Source organism: Teleopsis dalmanni, chromosome 1 (genome assembly GCF_002237135.1).
Source record: "Teleopsis dalmanni isolate 2A chromosome 1, ASM223713v2, whole genome shotgun sequence".
Classification (NCBI taxonomy): domain Eukaryota; kingdom Metazoa; phylum Arthropoda; class Insecta; order Diptera; family Diopsidae; genus Teleopsis; species Teleopsis dalmanni.
The window spans coordinates 136,112,248-136,129,943 of NC_051846.1; the positions used below are offsets into that span (position 1 = coordinate 136,112,248).

A 17,696-nucleotide genomic window follows, 5' to 3' on the forward strand; every position below is an offset into this window, starting at 1 on the left:
CATTTATGCATATTGCATAAGTAATAAAATTGTTATTATCAAATGGTACGCATAACTCATTTGATTTTAATTTATTTTAAAAAAAATTTTTACATATTCTTATTATAAAACCTTTATTGTTGTTAAAACCATTGAATGCAAGGAGTAATTTATTGTACAGCGGCGTTGTATGATACAAAGAAACACACACAAATCATTAATAAATAACAAATGACGTTTCGCACGGAATCGTTTCGGTTATGTGGGATTCATTTCTATATAGTTTTTTTCTATATTAAGAATACTGGCGACAATTCATAAATGTCTCGTAAATTGCATATAAATGCTTAATGTGTCATCCATATATAAAGATAAGAAAATTGCTAAAACGCTGGGTTGTCGGATTGTACAAATTGCTGTGAGTGATAACTCTATTGATATCTTTGGTAATAATTAATAATTGTATAAAATGAAACTCTTAAGTGAAAAATATAAATAATAAGTATTTGACAATACTCGAAACAGCTGTATGGTCAGCCGAAAATTAAATTAATTAAAATAATATAACAATAATCTTTGTTGTTATAGCTCACTAATGTTGGAAAGGAATAATTTTATTTAATTTAATAAATATGGTTTTCTATAAATAATTTTATTTATATTTATATTAAATTTATATTTTATGAATTATATTATCTTTATTTATTTGTATTATTATACATTTGTATTATTTTATTCATATTAAAATGGCAATTGAGTTATAAGACAGTTGATTTGTGCGTTGGAAATTCAAATTAACGACTTTCCAAGGCAATCAATGTTGTTGGACTATGAATAGACTAAGAAAGCTATATCAAATAAATCAATACGCTATAATGAATATTTAAGAATTTTTTTTTAAATTGGCCAACCTTATCATTTTCTTATAAGACTTAATGGATACGTATAAAAGTTATTAGGTTAGCAAGTTATTAGGTTATTAGAATTGTACATATAAAGGTGCATCCACGCGAAAGCGAACGTACGAACTTTTGCAGGTACGATTACCACCAAGCGTTCGCTTTGGTGTGGATGCACTTTTAGAAGTTAGCAATTTCTATATAATAAACAGTTGTTTCTTGAGTAATTTGAGTTGTGTTGAAGTCATCAATTTTGGTGACTTAAGTTATGCCTAACTCATAACTGTGACATCGACCTTTGAAGTTGATGATTCATTCAGTTGTTGTTAATTGACATTTCTGACGTTGATGTATAGAACCCTTAAACTGACATTTACTTTTTAGAATAAGTTTAAAAAAACTCATTTTTCGAAATTCTTCATATTTTTTACTTAAATTAATTACTATACAAACAAATTAATGCTATCTATCTTATAATTAATGTTAATAGCAGACACCAAGAAAATGTGGTGAAAAAGTGGTGGTCTGGACACTAATCGAGAATCACAAGAGCGTGGCTTGAAATGCCAACACTTATTTCCGAAAGTGAATAAGTCTTGCTGAAGAGGAACAAAAAAAAAAAAACAAAGTTAATACAAAGGTGCGTCTAAATTGTAGCAAATATAATAATATTATGTATTGCAATTACAATTGCATTCTGCTTAATAAAATTAATTTAATATATATTAAATAGATGTATATAATAAGCATATATTATAAAAGAATTTTTAAACTTTTCTTTCTTATTAATATTCTTTGGTAGGTTTTTTATACTGATTTTTAGTACTACTTTTAAGTTGTTTTACGTTAGATGGCGCAGAAAACTTCAATATTAACAAAAATATTTTTCATATATTTTTCACGTACTAATAATTATTTAAGTATTGAAAAATTTATACAAAATATTATTAAGATCGTAATACAATTTTATTCAGTTTGTAATTCTAGAAATGATTAATAATATTATTATTCAATATATAACACTGTTTTTGGAGATTATAAACTCTTACTAACACTGGTTAATATCAAGAAACAGAGGAGTTTTGTTTTTATTTTACTTCTTTATTCATTCAACACCAAAATGGCGGAAGCGGCAGATCAATTTGTAAGTGATATTTTTAATTTAATTACGTTTACACGTCGAAAATAAAATTAAAAATATTTTAAAAAATCTATTAAAATTGAAATACGTGTGTGTTAAGAATTCTCTAAGCGTGTGTTTGTATAAAAATGATAATAATTCGTTAACTAAACAAAACAAGTGTTTTCATTCTGCACCCCCACAGTCCACAGTAGCTAGCAGCTGCATAAATTTAAATTCCTACACATAAAAACTGTGTTTTTATTCTTTTTATCATTTTTGCATGGCAAGTGGTTGTGTGTCGTTTTGATTATTATATGAATATAAAGTATATAAGAGTATATAAAAATCTTATAACGTGTTAATCAGAATCCTATAACAACATATAATTTCAACATAATTGCTTCCGCTGCAAAAACTTGTGCTGCCTTTGTTTTCGGTTGATTTCTGAGTGTTTTTCGTGTTGCTTTTCTGCATTGTTTTTGTTGCAATTCAATTTAATGATGTGTTGAAGGGGAAAGTGTTTAAAGGTGTTGGGTGTTGAGCAGCGCAGAGTGTGCGATGTGCGATGCGAATGGCTAAATTAAATAAATTCAGTCAACAATAACGGAAACCGGAATGCTTCAGCGTTTTTCCAACCGACAACAACAAATGCTGCTCTACCTCAAAGTGAAATTTGTTTTTGTGTTGCAACTCGTCTCGTCTTCAGCGAAGCAACTGAAACCTTTTGAAAGCAGAAAAGCAAACCTTTTGTGGATGATATTTACTTTGTAATTAGTGACCTATAAACACAATAACTTAAATAACAAAAATTGAAATAAAGGTGAACAATTTGAATATGATATTTGCGTAGAAATAAGAAGATAAATGAAAATGAATATTAACTAAAATATTAGCAACGATGTCTTCCTGAAATTAATTAATTATTTTTTTTTAATTTATTTGTGTGGTGTGTGTTGCAACCCATCCGCTTTGTTATCAAACAGAAGTTCGAAGTACAATGCAGTTAACTCGTTGCATTCAAATTGCATTTACATACAATTAATATATAAAAATATAATATAAATTATTATATTATTTATTGTTATTGTTATTTATTGTTATTGTTATTTATTTATTAAGCTTTTTCTTATAGTAAATTCAAGTAAAGTAAAGAATTTAATAATTCGTTGAGCAAGTTTGATTTATGCAATACAATATTTTATATAAAATAATTAATCGAATTATATATACTATATGTTCCTTAAATGCTATATATTCAGCTTAATATTTAGAACGTTGGGTACTTTATCAAATGTTTTCAATATAATATGATTGGTGGCACTAATTTTCTTCTTCTGTTAATTTCCAACCTTTTATTTTGCTATCGACAAGGTATATGAGAATTATAAGTTAGACTTAATGCATTACACGGAACAGCGGTTTTAAGTTGTGGTTTCTTTTTTCTTATTCGAGTCGGTGTCAATCAGCACCTGTACTCCATTTTGTGGGTGGATCTCTTTGTGTTTTGTGTGAGAGTTTTATTCTGGTGATTTATTAAACCTTGTTGAATACATAACCGAACCAAGAAATAAGGCATTAATTTTCAATAATAAATAATCTGTCTTTTTCAATATCCTAAATATTTTATACACTTTTAAATGTGTACTGACCTTCCTCAAAAAACTTTTCAATAATCAGAGCAATATCATATGAAACTTTAGAATACCTCACTTTAACCAAAAAAAGTTTAGACTTCCGTCCATTATGAAGGTACAAGTTTGAAATATCTTCCTCCCAATTCATAAGACTTTTAAAAAGATGCGATAAGTCTATAAACTTAAATATGTCCTACAAAATCTTTACTCAATAATATCCCCCCTTTTCTAAGGTAGTAGTAAGTTTCAAAGTTGAAGAGTAGTATTTTAATGCTCAATAATTATTATAGCGTCACTAAGTTTATATTTCTGAAGTACTTTGACAACTTCATATAATATGAGTACTTTTATTAAATAATGTGTATGCGTCAATCTAATATCACTGTTTTCGATATTGATAGTTTTTTCTTGCAGACACGAACTGATAATATAGGACTGAACGCTGTAATATGACCTCTCTAATTAATTTGGTTTTATAAACATTACAACATGGCTACTATTTTATCTAAGATCTCTAGTGTGTTCGTATGTCCAATTCAATTTCTTAATTGATTGTTTTGTTGGATTAACTATGTGTTTCTCTTAAAGAAAAGCTTTTTGTCTTTTATTATAAACTAAGAATTATACTCATAATTCTAGAAATGTTGATAGTATATGGCATATAATGAAGCTATTTCAAAATTGAAAATGTTTATATAGATCTTATTACGGTCATTTTCAGGCCGAACTTTAAATGTATTCGCTAATGTTATCCTTGTAAAATATTAGTATTTTTTCTATACGTCTTCTTTATACATATGTCTTCGTACTATTAATCTTAGTCCGTTAGTTTTTATCTTATTAGTCTTCGTGCTGTTAGACATCGTCCTATAAGTCTTCGTGTTATTAGCCTTTCTCTTTTAGCTGTCAGTTTGCTCTGTAGTTTTCAGTTTAAAGAACATTCAAAACTCTATTTCAGCTCATTATGCGATTTATACTTTATCTCATTATAGAGTAAAAGTGCGTAATAGCACTAACTCAAGAAGAAGAAGAATCAAGAATTTATTGTTTGAAAACGTATTTCAAGTACATTTTTCAGCTTGAGAAATAAAAAAAAAGTCAGTAGTGTCGCGTCTGCAGAATAGAAGTGCTGCGGTATTACAGTTATATTTTGTCACGACCTGTTAAATAAGCAACAAATTATTTTGACAGTAAAAATTTTGAATTTTATGACATTCCTATCTCTATAATATCAGTTCATTACTTAGTAAGCACAAGTAATATTTCTGTGTGTGATATTTTTTACGTCGTCATTGATTCAATATATATCGCTTGAATCGATGATTTCCATGATTCATTGGAATTTAGTTGTACCTTTGCTCAGAACTTTCTATACTAAATGTATTTAAATCACTTTACCCATAAGTATCCCATCAATTTCTAATGCATTTTCCAATTGTGATATTTAAAGTTAACTAAATAATTTAAAAGTTAATACAATATACGTTTTATGTTTCCAACTAAATGATTATATCACAAATTATTAGTTTATACCAGAAATAATTTTGGATGTATTTTTTTGTACCTTAATTCTTATAATTTTTTACCATACAAATTTATTAGAATAAATAGTAGTTAACAAATTAGAAAAATTTTAATCTTTATTAAAATCCGGCTAAGTAATTTGACGCTTGAAACCTTTTTTGATTTATCGTCTGCCCAAATTGGAATTCTCACAAACGCTTAGCAATGACAACGACATCAGAATTTTGTCGCCTATCAGAATTTTAAATTGGTTTTAATTTCCGGCAGTTGACGACAAACTCAGGCATGTTATTTAAGCTTTAATTTATTTGTACTGATTGAGTTTTTGTTGGGAAATATGCTTTTGCTCCTAAATTTATTTATTGCTTAAATGTTTATCCTCAAATTTTGTTGCTTTTGACTATAAGCCAAGAGAAAACAATTTGCAACATTGCCAAGAAGCCTACGTCTGACGTTGGAGTTCATTGGCTTCATAATTATTATTAAGTTGACTCAGCCAAAAGTATTTAGTTGGGATTAAAAGTACTTAAAACAAAGTTTTGTCAATAGAAAAATCAAAAACGCTTAGAATTCTTACATGAAAAAAGATTTATTTTGCATAAGAATATTATAATATTAGAGTTCGATTTTTAAGGCAGTTAAAAAATATTCATATATATGTATATTGTAAAAATGTTAGAATGGATTGCGGTTTCATTATAGTTTTATAGCATAAAAACTATTATAGTTTTTTTTAGTCTTTATCAATATTAATAAAGTTTTATGTAGATAGTATTTCATTAATAGAATTTACTTTTTTAAACTCTAAAATTATTGGCATTTTATTGGTATGGCATTCCAATATTACAGTGTTGCTTTCATACAAAATTTTTTATCAAGGGAATATATTCTCATACTTAGAAATACTTATGTACTATATTACTTCTTATGACTAATGAAGCTAAATAAACGCCTTGTATAATTATGTCTTTAGACCAAAGATTAGTGGAATATGACCTTGGAGAGATTAAGATGACTTAAGAAGAAAAAAAGAAAGGGTCACGGAAAAAAAGAGAATTGTAGCATTTCACTAGATACTTACATACTTATGTTTTCTATTTTGTTTTGATAATGATACATGTAACTAATACTAAGGACCCACGGTCTTCCAGATTGTGACGTGTGCTCAATGTATGTGATAGTAATCTATGTAATTTAATTTATTTATAAACTTGTTTATCATTTTTATTATGAAGATTAATAATATATAAATATATTCCCATACATAACAGTAATATATTATGGACATATATGATGAAATTATAATTTAATATAATTGTTTGAATTTTAGAAACGAGCAGTTTTAAGATTTTATTGTTATTTATATATTGATTTAATCCCTTTTAAGCTTGATATACTTTTATCACTTGCTCTATAACGGATTATCATTTTTATTAGGTGAGAATTTTTGCCTTCAGGGCTAAAATTTCATTTTCGTAAACTAACTATTACTTGGGTTCAGATCTCATACCTAACTAAATGATTAATAAATTCAATATAACTCTTAAAAATTTAATAAATTCAAATGGAGTAGAATTATTAATTTGTAAATGAGAATTTTTTCGGTAATTAAGTATACCCCGTATAGACACGTGCAAAGATACGCGAAGCTAATTATGTACTGTACAAATTCCCGCGTTATATGGGGGAATGTCCGTGTTATACGGGGGGGATTGAAATCGTGTAATATGAAAACGCGTTAAAAGAGTACCGCATTATAGGGGGATTACTGTATAGAGTAACTAAGTAAATTTCAAATTCGGCTACTGTGGTTATGGTTATAAAGACTACTGTTGTCGGTCAAAGAATTCACTTGATTTCAAATTAATTTTTGATCAGAAAAGTGTTATATTTTAAAAAGTTTTACTTCACTAAGAACTAGTAAATAAAAAATGTCATTAAGCAATATTCAGACAACTCATGATTGTTCTGCACCTAAAATTTGACCATAGCAAATAGATGAAAACTGTACCACACAGATATGACATTGTTTTTTAATTTAAATAATATGATAAGCATAGTAAATCTTTCTGTTTGATAGTGGTTTACCGCGATATAGTTTAATTAATAGGAATTATTACATAATTTAATTTAAAATAATAATAAAATATTATTTGTTGTGAATAATATTTAATTTGAATAATATTAATTTCAGTCATGGAAACTTCAGAGAACTATTGATGAATATACACACTGTATAAACATAATACTTTATTTAAATCGTACTATATATTTTCAATAACGATATATTATATACAATATAATATTTTATATAATATATTTTATGTAAATAAATAAAATTGAGATTTTATTTTGTATACTTTTTATGTGGGAATAAAAAGCCTTGCTGAAATAATAAGTAAATCATCATTCACAATCCGGTTTCCAGTAATAATTAATCAAAATTAATTTAAACTTTTTCTATACATACATACATGCTTTTCTTGTTAATAATTAAATAATTATTAATTATATTCATCATTATGAAATAAAGATAAGCTGGCGAATTTGTAATTGTAAGAACGCAAATGATTGTGTTTTTTAATGAGTTCTCGAGTTCTCCAGTTCTGAGTGCTGAGTGTTGAGCTCTTACAATAAATGTGAAAAACCTTGTACAAAGTATTTTACTTCATACAACAATAAACAGTCAACAATAAAGCTTGCTGCAAAAATAAAAGTAAATAATTAAAAACTTATTAATTCTTTATAAATTTGGGAATTTGTCTGAACTTCTGCTGCTAAAGCCGAAGCAAGAGAAATTCCAGAGTAAACAATTAAGAATTTAACCCACGAGTACAAGAAACTTTGCTTTTGTTTTTTGAAAAGTGTAATTTTTTTTTGAAATTTTCGCTGAATTTATTAAAAATCGCAGAATGAAATATTTGTGCCAATGGCGTCTTAATTTGAAATTTTAATATTATGCAGATTCCATATTTTATTTTTTATTCTTTATAAGCAAGCAAAATAATTCTACGTGCTTAATTCCACAATTCCACCTCACACGCCTCTTCCAGACGCAACAAAAATACTACGAGTTCACGTTATTCACAGGTTCAATGAAAAAAATTGTATGAGAAAATCTGGAAATTCAGATATCGGATATGATTTGTTTAACGTTTCTCATCCGGAAACTGTAGAAGTAGAAAAAAATTGTATTTTTAGTTCTCCTAATAACGCAATTTGTTTATTGATTGATTTAGATTGATTCATGGTCATACAAATTTAGAGTTAATATTAAAATTAAAATTGTAACATACAGAATATTTTTAGATACTGGGAATCCTTCATGTGTTGGTCAATCACATGAACAGTTTAAGTATATTTTCATAAAAGTATGAGTATAAATTTTATTATAGAATTTCATATACAAATACATGCTGTACCATTTTACAGGTACAATATATATAAAAATATATGTGTATGTTATATCTTACATAAAATTAGAGAAAAGGTTAAATTTTTATTTCATACTTACATTTACTACTTTATTTCATACTTACATTTACTTACTATTTGCAAAAAAGGTACTTTTATACCTTTTGCATACATGTTAGTGTATAGAGAGCATTAAGTTTGCTAAAATATTTCTAAAAAGTGAAACAATATCGGAGACTCTATCAAGTAGTCTGGTAATAAAACGATTTAATGTGGATTAGTGTTGCTTTAGGTTTGTTTGTTTCGAAACATACTAGTCTCTAGCCTCTTAGTTGTACATAAATGTTTTGAAAGGGATCATGCCCTTCTTGTAAATAAATTCGTATGACTATATAACTGAACAAGCAGAACTGACTTTTCTTCATGATTTGCAATTTAACAATTATAAAGCAACAAAAACTATATAATTACAAAAAAAAAAATTGAAACATAATAAAAAATAATAAAAATCTATTAAATCACAATTTTGGTAAAAAGCAATTAACTAGACTTAAAACCGATTTCACAGTTGTAACTTATGTCTAAAAAAAAACTGAGTCAATCAGTCGGTATTGAGACTTAAGTTAGGATTGTGAAATCGACTTTTAGGAAACCATTATTAAATTTTTTTAACATAAAAAGTTCAAATTATATTGTATTTTACAACAAAATCCATTTAATTTGATTTGTATATAAAACTGCAGGAATAGATAAAATAAAACAGATGAGTTTTGTTAAATATATATAAAATATATATTGACTGATACATGATTCCGTAGTTGTTTTACATAGTTACCTACAGTTATTGGTTAACATCTCAATTTTGTTAACACACTTATTTATATAATGAACCAATGAACGTTACATTAGGAATTCCTTGATACTAATTAAAATTAAATCAAAAAATAACTTAACCCTTGTTGGGAAAGTAGGATCATCTAAATCACTACTCTTCCTTAGTTCACAGTACTCGGTTGAGAATATGCAATTCCAAATTAAGTGAAAGTATAATAGCCAACACTCTTCCTGCGTAGTTTGACTTTAATCACAACCACTAAGACACTCTCTTACGGAGCCAATCTATTAAGTATCTGTATGCTGTGTTATCAGATTTTACCTCCGATATATACACACTTGTTAGCAGTCATATTTCAAAACAGTATAGGGTAATACCTAATAAATTTTAATCAAGTTTTACGAGAGGCATGTCTTCCCTCAGAAATATTCTAACACCTTTCGTAAAGGGGGAATTAACCGATAAAGAATGCCAAAAAACGGTCTACATGATCTTTTTTAGATTTCTATCGAAAACTTTTTAATATCTTAAGAATGAGCCACTCTCAATTAGTTTAGGCATAAATTATATCAGTTTTTAATCCATTAATTAAATTATGTTTCTATACTTAAATATATTTGAAAATACATAATTACGGTTCACATTTGTTTTTTTTTTTTTGAACATTTTATTATGTCGGGACATCGCGGTAACTTAAATTATCTATAGCATACTTATTATTTATAGCATAATATGTATGTATGCTATGCACAGCTATTTAATAAATGAGTAAAACATAAATTTTTTTAAAAAATTAGAAAAGAATTTATTGGCATTTTTTATATATCAATATAAGAGTTTTCCTTCCATTGTACACCTTTTACTTATAATTGTTCTTTGAAGAGAAGTGCATACTGCGTTTTTCAACAAAACACAACTTTACAATTATAAAGTATGACAAATGAAATAAACATTATTTATTTCAAAAATTAGAAAAAACTTTTTAGTATATTTTGTAAAACAATCTTTAAATTGTGAAGGGCGATCATGCGCTCTTTACTTGTAATCGTCTTTTGAACTGAGGTGCCTACTGTGTTTTTCAACAAAAATACAAAAATTATTAGTATTACTTACCAATTCTTTTTACTGATTACTAGTTTTTAATTTTTTCAATTTATAATCGTTTTAAAGGTTTTTAGACTTCAGGAAGAGTTTAAATCTTTTTTTTAAAGACTTGAAGTACTTTAGTTCCTTCCCTTGTCAATACAACACACAACACATGCACAATTTTAATATAACTTTAAAACAATACAAATAATGCCAAAAAAAAACATTTTCTTTGCTATTTCGACTTCCTCTATAAGGAAACAATTTAGTTTATATTCCATTTTTATGTTCAGTTGTTATGTGCATGTGAACCTTGTGGTGCAGTTCACTGGAACTTCTTTCTTATTTGAAGTCAGTAAAGCAAAAACAACTGCGAAATAAAATTCCTTATAAAAATGTAAATGTTAAAGGGAAAAACTGCATTGGGTTAACAAACGAACACTATGAGCCCTAAGCACAACTGTGGATATCATAAAGAGCAAAATCATCGTCAGCATTCCTTCCATAGTGTAGGGTTGCAAGAGTCCATCAACGATTCAACGATGATGTGTGCTGATGACGTAACTCCCAACACAGTGAAACACTTTTCCCTCGTTCGAATAGTTGTGATGATAGTAGCGGCCGAGATGAAAAAATGCTGTTGATGATGCTGATGCTGTTGATTAAGTCGCTGTAAACAATAGTTTGGTATTAAAAAGAGCACAAAAGTTTTGAGTTTTGAGTTGAGTTGTAAATACTGGCAGAAAAAAAAATATTGAAATATCAAACAAAGCCTGACACAAAACTGAACTAGGTTGATATGTTATCATTTGGAGAAAAGAGAAAAATCGTATAAAATAGTTTTAATGAACTTTAAATGACTTTATAACTTTTCACCGTTTTTACAATGATTTGTAAAACTAATTTTTTTTACCGATGGTTCGACTAACCTTTTTTCCTATGTGTGCATTGCAGTTTTTTTTGTGCTACACGCAGCAAAAAGCACAACTGAAACCTAAAGCTCGGAGGAAGTGATATCACCAAAAATACACATATTATATGTAAAATTATGGTTTATAGTATAAATTTATGCTTTCATGCCAAAATGTAAGCACACAAGCGAATGTTCAAAAGTTTAATCAATTGCCACAGCCCAGAACACAATGAAACAGAGACAGAAGTAACATCCTCAAGTCAAAATGTAAACACTCATGCGAGCTTGGGTAGATATACGAACGAATCATACATCTCATATATGCTTAATTGTGCACACTTGGTGAATTAACTGGGTCAGCAAGTCAGAAGCAACAATGGCTTGTTGGCGAGAGCAGCAGACACCAAGCCTCCAAAAATACGCGCGTACGTCTCATAAACGTTTGAATTAATTCCACATCAAAATCAATTGGTTGTGGTTGCTTAATTTGTTTCGCTTCCCCCGTTCACTCATGCGGCGCAATAATTTTTCATAATGGCAAGCGTATTCACATACATACGTACAACGTTTTTCACTTCAATTCTCTATGAAGGAAATCGTATATTTTTACGCTAAGGTTTTTCTTTAACAAGGAAAAAAGTAAATTTGTTGACTTGTTGCCAAGTAGTTTTAATCTTTTAATCACTCCGAGATTTTCTAGTTCAAAATTGTTGCTTTCTTGTCGCGTGCTATGAAAAATGTGATTAATTTGTATGCGTCGTTCTTCCGACACTAAACTTTTTAATTGCATTTTTATTTCATGTTTATTATAAAATTATTTGACGTCTACTTGTCACATAAACTTAACTCGTTTAATAATAAAAACTATATAAAAATTTAGTTCTTATTTTGGGCACAAAGTTATGAAGTGCTAGCAAGTACTATATGATGAACAGATTTTCGTTTGCAAAAGTTGGTTATTGAAAGTCGTCAACTTGGTCACTTTCCAACTGTTTCATTGAAGTTTCTGCTGTTGAAATCTTAATTCCTCATACTCTGAATCATCATTTCCCTAGTTCTAGATTAAATCAGACTATTTCCTTTCGATATATATTTAATTCAAATGACTTTCGTGATAACGACATAAAATAAATTGTGAGGTTATTGAAAGAATTATTTTAATATTTATTGAAATGTGGTACATCACTCTACCACCAATGTCTAAAAACTAACAATTTGAGAACCTTGTATGCCAAAAAAATTTGCTGGAAAGAAATTTTGTATCGTCTATATACGAGTATCAGTAGTGTTGTATCGCTAATTTTTACACCAGATAAATAAAGAAAAACTAACTTTTAATTTCTTTTTCTCTATAAAAAAATGCCAGGTATATTTTTTGTTTATGTGTGCATAAATAAAAAATTTTTTAAACAACTAAGATTAAACTAAAAAAACCACCAAAGTACTAAAATTTCTATTATAATTTCGTATATATAGACAAAGTCATTAATATGACGAAACTTATCAGGGTTATAAAAAATATTAGTTTAGAAGTCTAGATCGAGCATAAAATATGGATTTACCTATGGGTTCTACTGCAAATATAATACATTTAACTTTTATTTATATATCATAATGTGTTATTAACTGATTAATATTGACGGTAAATCGGTAATATACATATTTAATGACACTTTTTATAACTTCCGATCAAAGATAGTGTAATCTAATTAACAATTCTAACTAATGTAAATTTCATCGACTAAGAACTTAATATGTAGTTTTTCAAAGACATAATCTTTTTGTTGTTCCATAGTAAGATTACGTGCAATTATATGTTTTTTATTTCCTATTTCTTGAGTTATTTTTTTTTTTAATTTTATGATTCTTTTCCTTTATGACTTTCAATTTATTATAAACACTTAACCAATTTAGCATTTTTATATTAATATTAAAGAATTTATACTTAAAATGGGTTTTCGTATGTGCTCGCTCCATTGTTGGCTTTATAAAGCGACGATTTTTGTACGTTCTTATCAATTGCGTTCTTTAACGGGAAAAAATAGAAAAAATAGAAAAAATAGAAAAATGTTGGGTGATTTTGTCGGTTGATGAACTCTCACTTCAGTGCTGGTGGGTACTTGAGTTGACTTTTCTTTTGAAGAATTATTCGGTTCCACTTAAGTGATGACGTATTTTTTGACACTTGAAAATTAATTTTAATTTAAACATTGTCCATATATGCACATATATATATATTCAATAAAATATTTGATAAAACAAAAATTCTTATCGCATTTATTTCGCTTGAATATTGATATGAATTGCATCAGGGTGCTATAAAAGACATTAATTGACATATTATCAATTGAAATAAACAAAATTTTAATTAAACAATTTTAAGTTTTTTTTTAAGTGAATGAATAATAAACACAAGTAAATATAAATTTTAAAAAGCAAATAATAAAACTAAGAATAATAACCCTTCTTTCACAAGTGGTGCCATTCCAGCATTCTGGCATTCAAGGCATTCAAAGCATTTCTACACAAAACATCATCTTTATCACGTCACACTTCTGTGCATGCAACTATGCGGGAGCAAACAAATTTGTTTGGAGCTAATGCACTTCTAACAACCTCTGCCACCTATTTTTCTATGCATTGTTCTTCTTCCGGTTTTTTGCTTCGTTTGCAATTTTAATCTTAAATGGACTGCATGCGCCGGTATTCCCATAGTAGTATTAGTAGTATTTTTTAGATTGCCTTCATTGCCTATTAAAAGAAATGTAAAAATGTATAAAATTGATTAAGTAAGCAATTTTTTTATGTTTAAATAATAAAAGTATACATTTTTTACAACTTATAAGATGTCATTGAACTCATCACACCACATATTTAAACAAATAACTATTTTTATTGCTTAAACGTTTTAATATACAATTTACTACTTAGAGATAGGAAATTACTAGAAATTTATAGAGTATTCGAAGAAGAATATAATGAAATTGCTTTAAACGTTGAAAGTAAATATTTTAAAAATAAAATTACAAGGCTTTACTTATTGTCATAAGCTTTTAATTAAAAAATTTTATTCTTATGACAAGAAATTTATCTTCGAATAGAAGAAGATCTAATATCCATAAATTAGATTTTAAAGTAAGTGGACTCTTGAGCTGATATGCTCATATATCTGATTTGTATACCACGAACTATCCATCGACAGTGGTTTTTGGAAATATATCTATATTGGTTTTGGATTGCAAATGTCAGGACTGATGCCCTATCACATTTCAACCGTACAATTGCGTGTTACAACACAAACGTTGTTATTCAAATTTAGTGTTTTGTTAAATTTTATTGTTTATTGGTAAACATTTGCACTAAAGACCACTAATGATAGATATTTTCCAAAATTTAAAACAGTTATATGGTTACTCTGAGAACTCCTAAAGATTTATGTTAACATTTTATTGACGGTTGATCGGATTGCTCATCAGTAAGAACTGAAAATCTGTTAAAATAGCTAAATTCCACAGGATGGATGGTCTTATTTTATTATATACTCGTATTTCTAAAATATTTCTTGTGAAAATGTGTTAAAAAAACGGCAAATAATTGCCAATTATGAAGAGCGGAATCTCCTGATCTGCTGATCAGTCACTACAACCAATAAAACTTAAAAGTTGTAATCCATTTCTAGTTAAATGAACTTTATTAGCTTTAATAATAATCACTAAAGTAATTTCAATGAATAAAGAAAATATTAAAAGTTTTAAACTTGCTAAGTTATTCAATAAAGTTTTAATAATTAATTAAAAAAACTTTTAAAAAATCTTAGTTTTTGTTTGGTTTTTTTTTTCAATATTTTTCTTTTATAAAACTGAATTTTGTTTTGTGTTTATAATTTATTTACATGATAATTATAATTATTTTTTCCTTTTTTAATCTTTTCGAAAAGAGTAAAAGCAAAATATTCGCAAAAACATAAATTGGTAGGGTAGAGTGATGTCATAATATATGAATGGATTTGTTTGGGAAACTCCTGAGTGTATGGAACAAGATTTTGGTGTATACCTTTTTTATAACCATAAACAAATAAAAAAAGACATAAACTTTAGAGATTGCAGTGCATTAATATTGTTATATTCAACTTTATGTTATTGGTAATATGTTTGTTTTGTATATAAATTTCATAGTTTAAATAAATTGTAAAAATTAAAAGGTTTATTATAATGTCTTTAGATTTTAATAAAAACATATACAAATAAATTTATGACTAAACAAAAACTTATTCAACTGATTAGTTCCGTTTGACATGGAGTTACCTTAAAATCCACCCATATTTGCTACATAGTTTCTCTTAATTTTTTAATTGTATTTTTAAAAAGTTTTTAAGAAAATTCTAAAAAATAAAATATTTTTAAAAATTATGTTCCTTGTAAATTATAGTACAATGATTTTATATATGTTATATGAAATTTTACGATTATTATTTTTTCATTACTTCTATGGGTAGACAGTAAACAATACCAGTCTCATTGGTTCTGAATTTTTATTGTTCATAATATTTCTTTAATTTTTCAGTTTTTTACATTCTTAACAATTTTATGTGAATTACTGAATATTCAAGTTTAACGCTTTGTTAATTTTATGTTAGTTAACTTTCATTATAATATATATCTACAATTATGTTTATATTTTATTAGAAAATCTATGACAAGTGCTCAATTCTATGACCAAATTTGTTTGTTGTTTGTATGACCGATTTTTATTGTTCAGGTAGAACTAAATCTAGTTCAGTGCTTTCGGTACAAGTTTCATCTTTGATATTTTTTTTTTTTTTTTTGGATTGTATTCAACGTGTTTCTTTTCTATATTTTGAAGCTTTTGATTCAATTCTTCTCTGTGTATAAATAATTAAAAAGTTTTTGACTTTTTGTCTGGCTTCGGGGCAAATTTTATGCTTTTTATGATTAAAACCCAACATGGGCATTTTTATAACCACTTTTTCAGAGAAGTGACTGCATAGATTCTCAGTACAAAAAACTTAATATTCTACTTGTTAGCTATTTTGCTTTGATCACTGTTTTTATCACAAATGTGGTATTCAATTTGAATTCCTTCGGTTTACATATCAATAAACCTTTTTAGAACAGCATCTCTTCATACGAAATTTTTATTTGCACTCAATTGCCCAATTTTTTGCTCAGGTTTTAATGAGTTTTTATCATAAAAGGTAAATAAAGCTTTCAATTCTGGAAACTTTTGCCAAAATCAGAATGCTTTTTACTAAACCGTTTGAAATTCTCAGAAGGACGTTGTTTATATGTTGATTTTAATTTAATTTATTTCAAAATTCAACCGAATTTTTTCTGAAGATTATTATCTCAAAAAATACTTATTTCTTTAAAATGTTACAGAAGAAATTTCATTTTAACACACCATGAATAAAAAAAAACTTTGTTGTAGTTTTAAAAAAAAAATTTGCAAAACCTTATTTGCAATATTTATAAGAATATAATGTAATAATTTATGAGCCTGCTAATTGGTCATTTAAATAAAAATAAAAAAATTACGATTTTTTATTTATATTTAAAACAAATTATTTTATTAAGATATTTTCCGATATCCTCTTCAATACTACGTAAAGATCTTACATGAAGATAGAAATCAAAATAAAAGGTACTTTCTGGAAATACTTTCAATATTTTCAATACTAATAATTCCAAATAATAAGAGACTAAATAATAAAATGGATACGGAAAACTGTGCTCTCAGGCTTATAGGAATATTATAAACAAATTATACAGGATATTGTTTATGTATTTTATAATTTGTATTGTCTTTTTGTTTTTGTTGTCGTTATTTTTATTATTGTATTTATCTTTTTTCCCGCTATAAATTTTACATGTATATTTTGTTAGTTTCCCCTAAAGATGAGTACCGAAGATAGTCGAAATTTCGGAAAATATCTTAATAAAATAATTTTTTTTAAATATAAATAATAAATTATAATATTTTTATATTTTATTTAAATGAACAATTAGCCCACCCATAAATTATTATATAATATTTTTGGTCTCAAAAAAAAAGTATGAAGGAATATAATGTATAATTTTTTAAAAAGTTACGACAAAACCAGCATACTTATATATTTATAGCATATATTCGTATGTAATGCGAGACTAATTACTAACTTTAAGAGTTAAACATTCAATCTGTAGTATTATGAACAGTAATTAGGTGTAATTTGAATTATTGTTTCGATTAGTTTCGCTATTTAGATCCAAAATGTTCTCATTTATGTATT

General features: G+C 26.8%; 1 protein-coding gene across 1 annotated transcript in view; it reads left to right on the forward strand.

The window, feature by feature from the left end:
- The first annotated feature begins 1,935 nt into the window (after positions 1-1,935).
- LOC119668931 (tyrosine-protein phosphatase non-receptor type 9) overlaps positions 1,936-17,696 on the forward strand; it is a 69,216-nt gene continuing 53,455 nt past the window's right edge. The window contains exon 1 of the mRNA XM_038078618.1: positions 1,936-2,022. Coding sequence (XP_037934546.1) covers positions 1,999-2,022 — 24 coding nt within the window. The 5' untranslated portion in view covers positions 1,936-1,998. The remainder of the gene's footprint in view (positions 2,023-17,696) is intronic.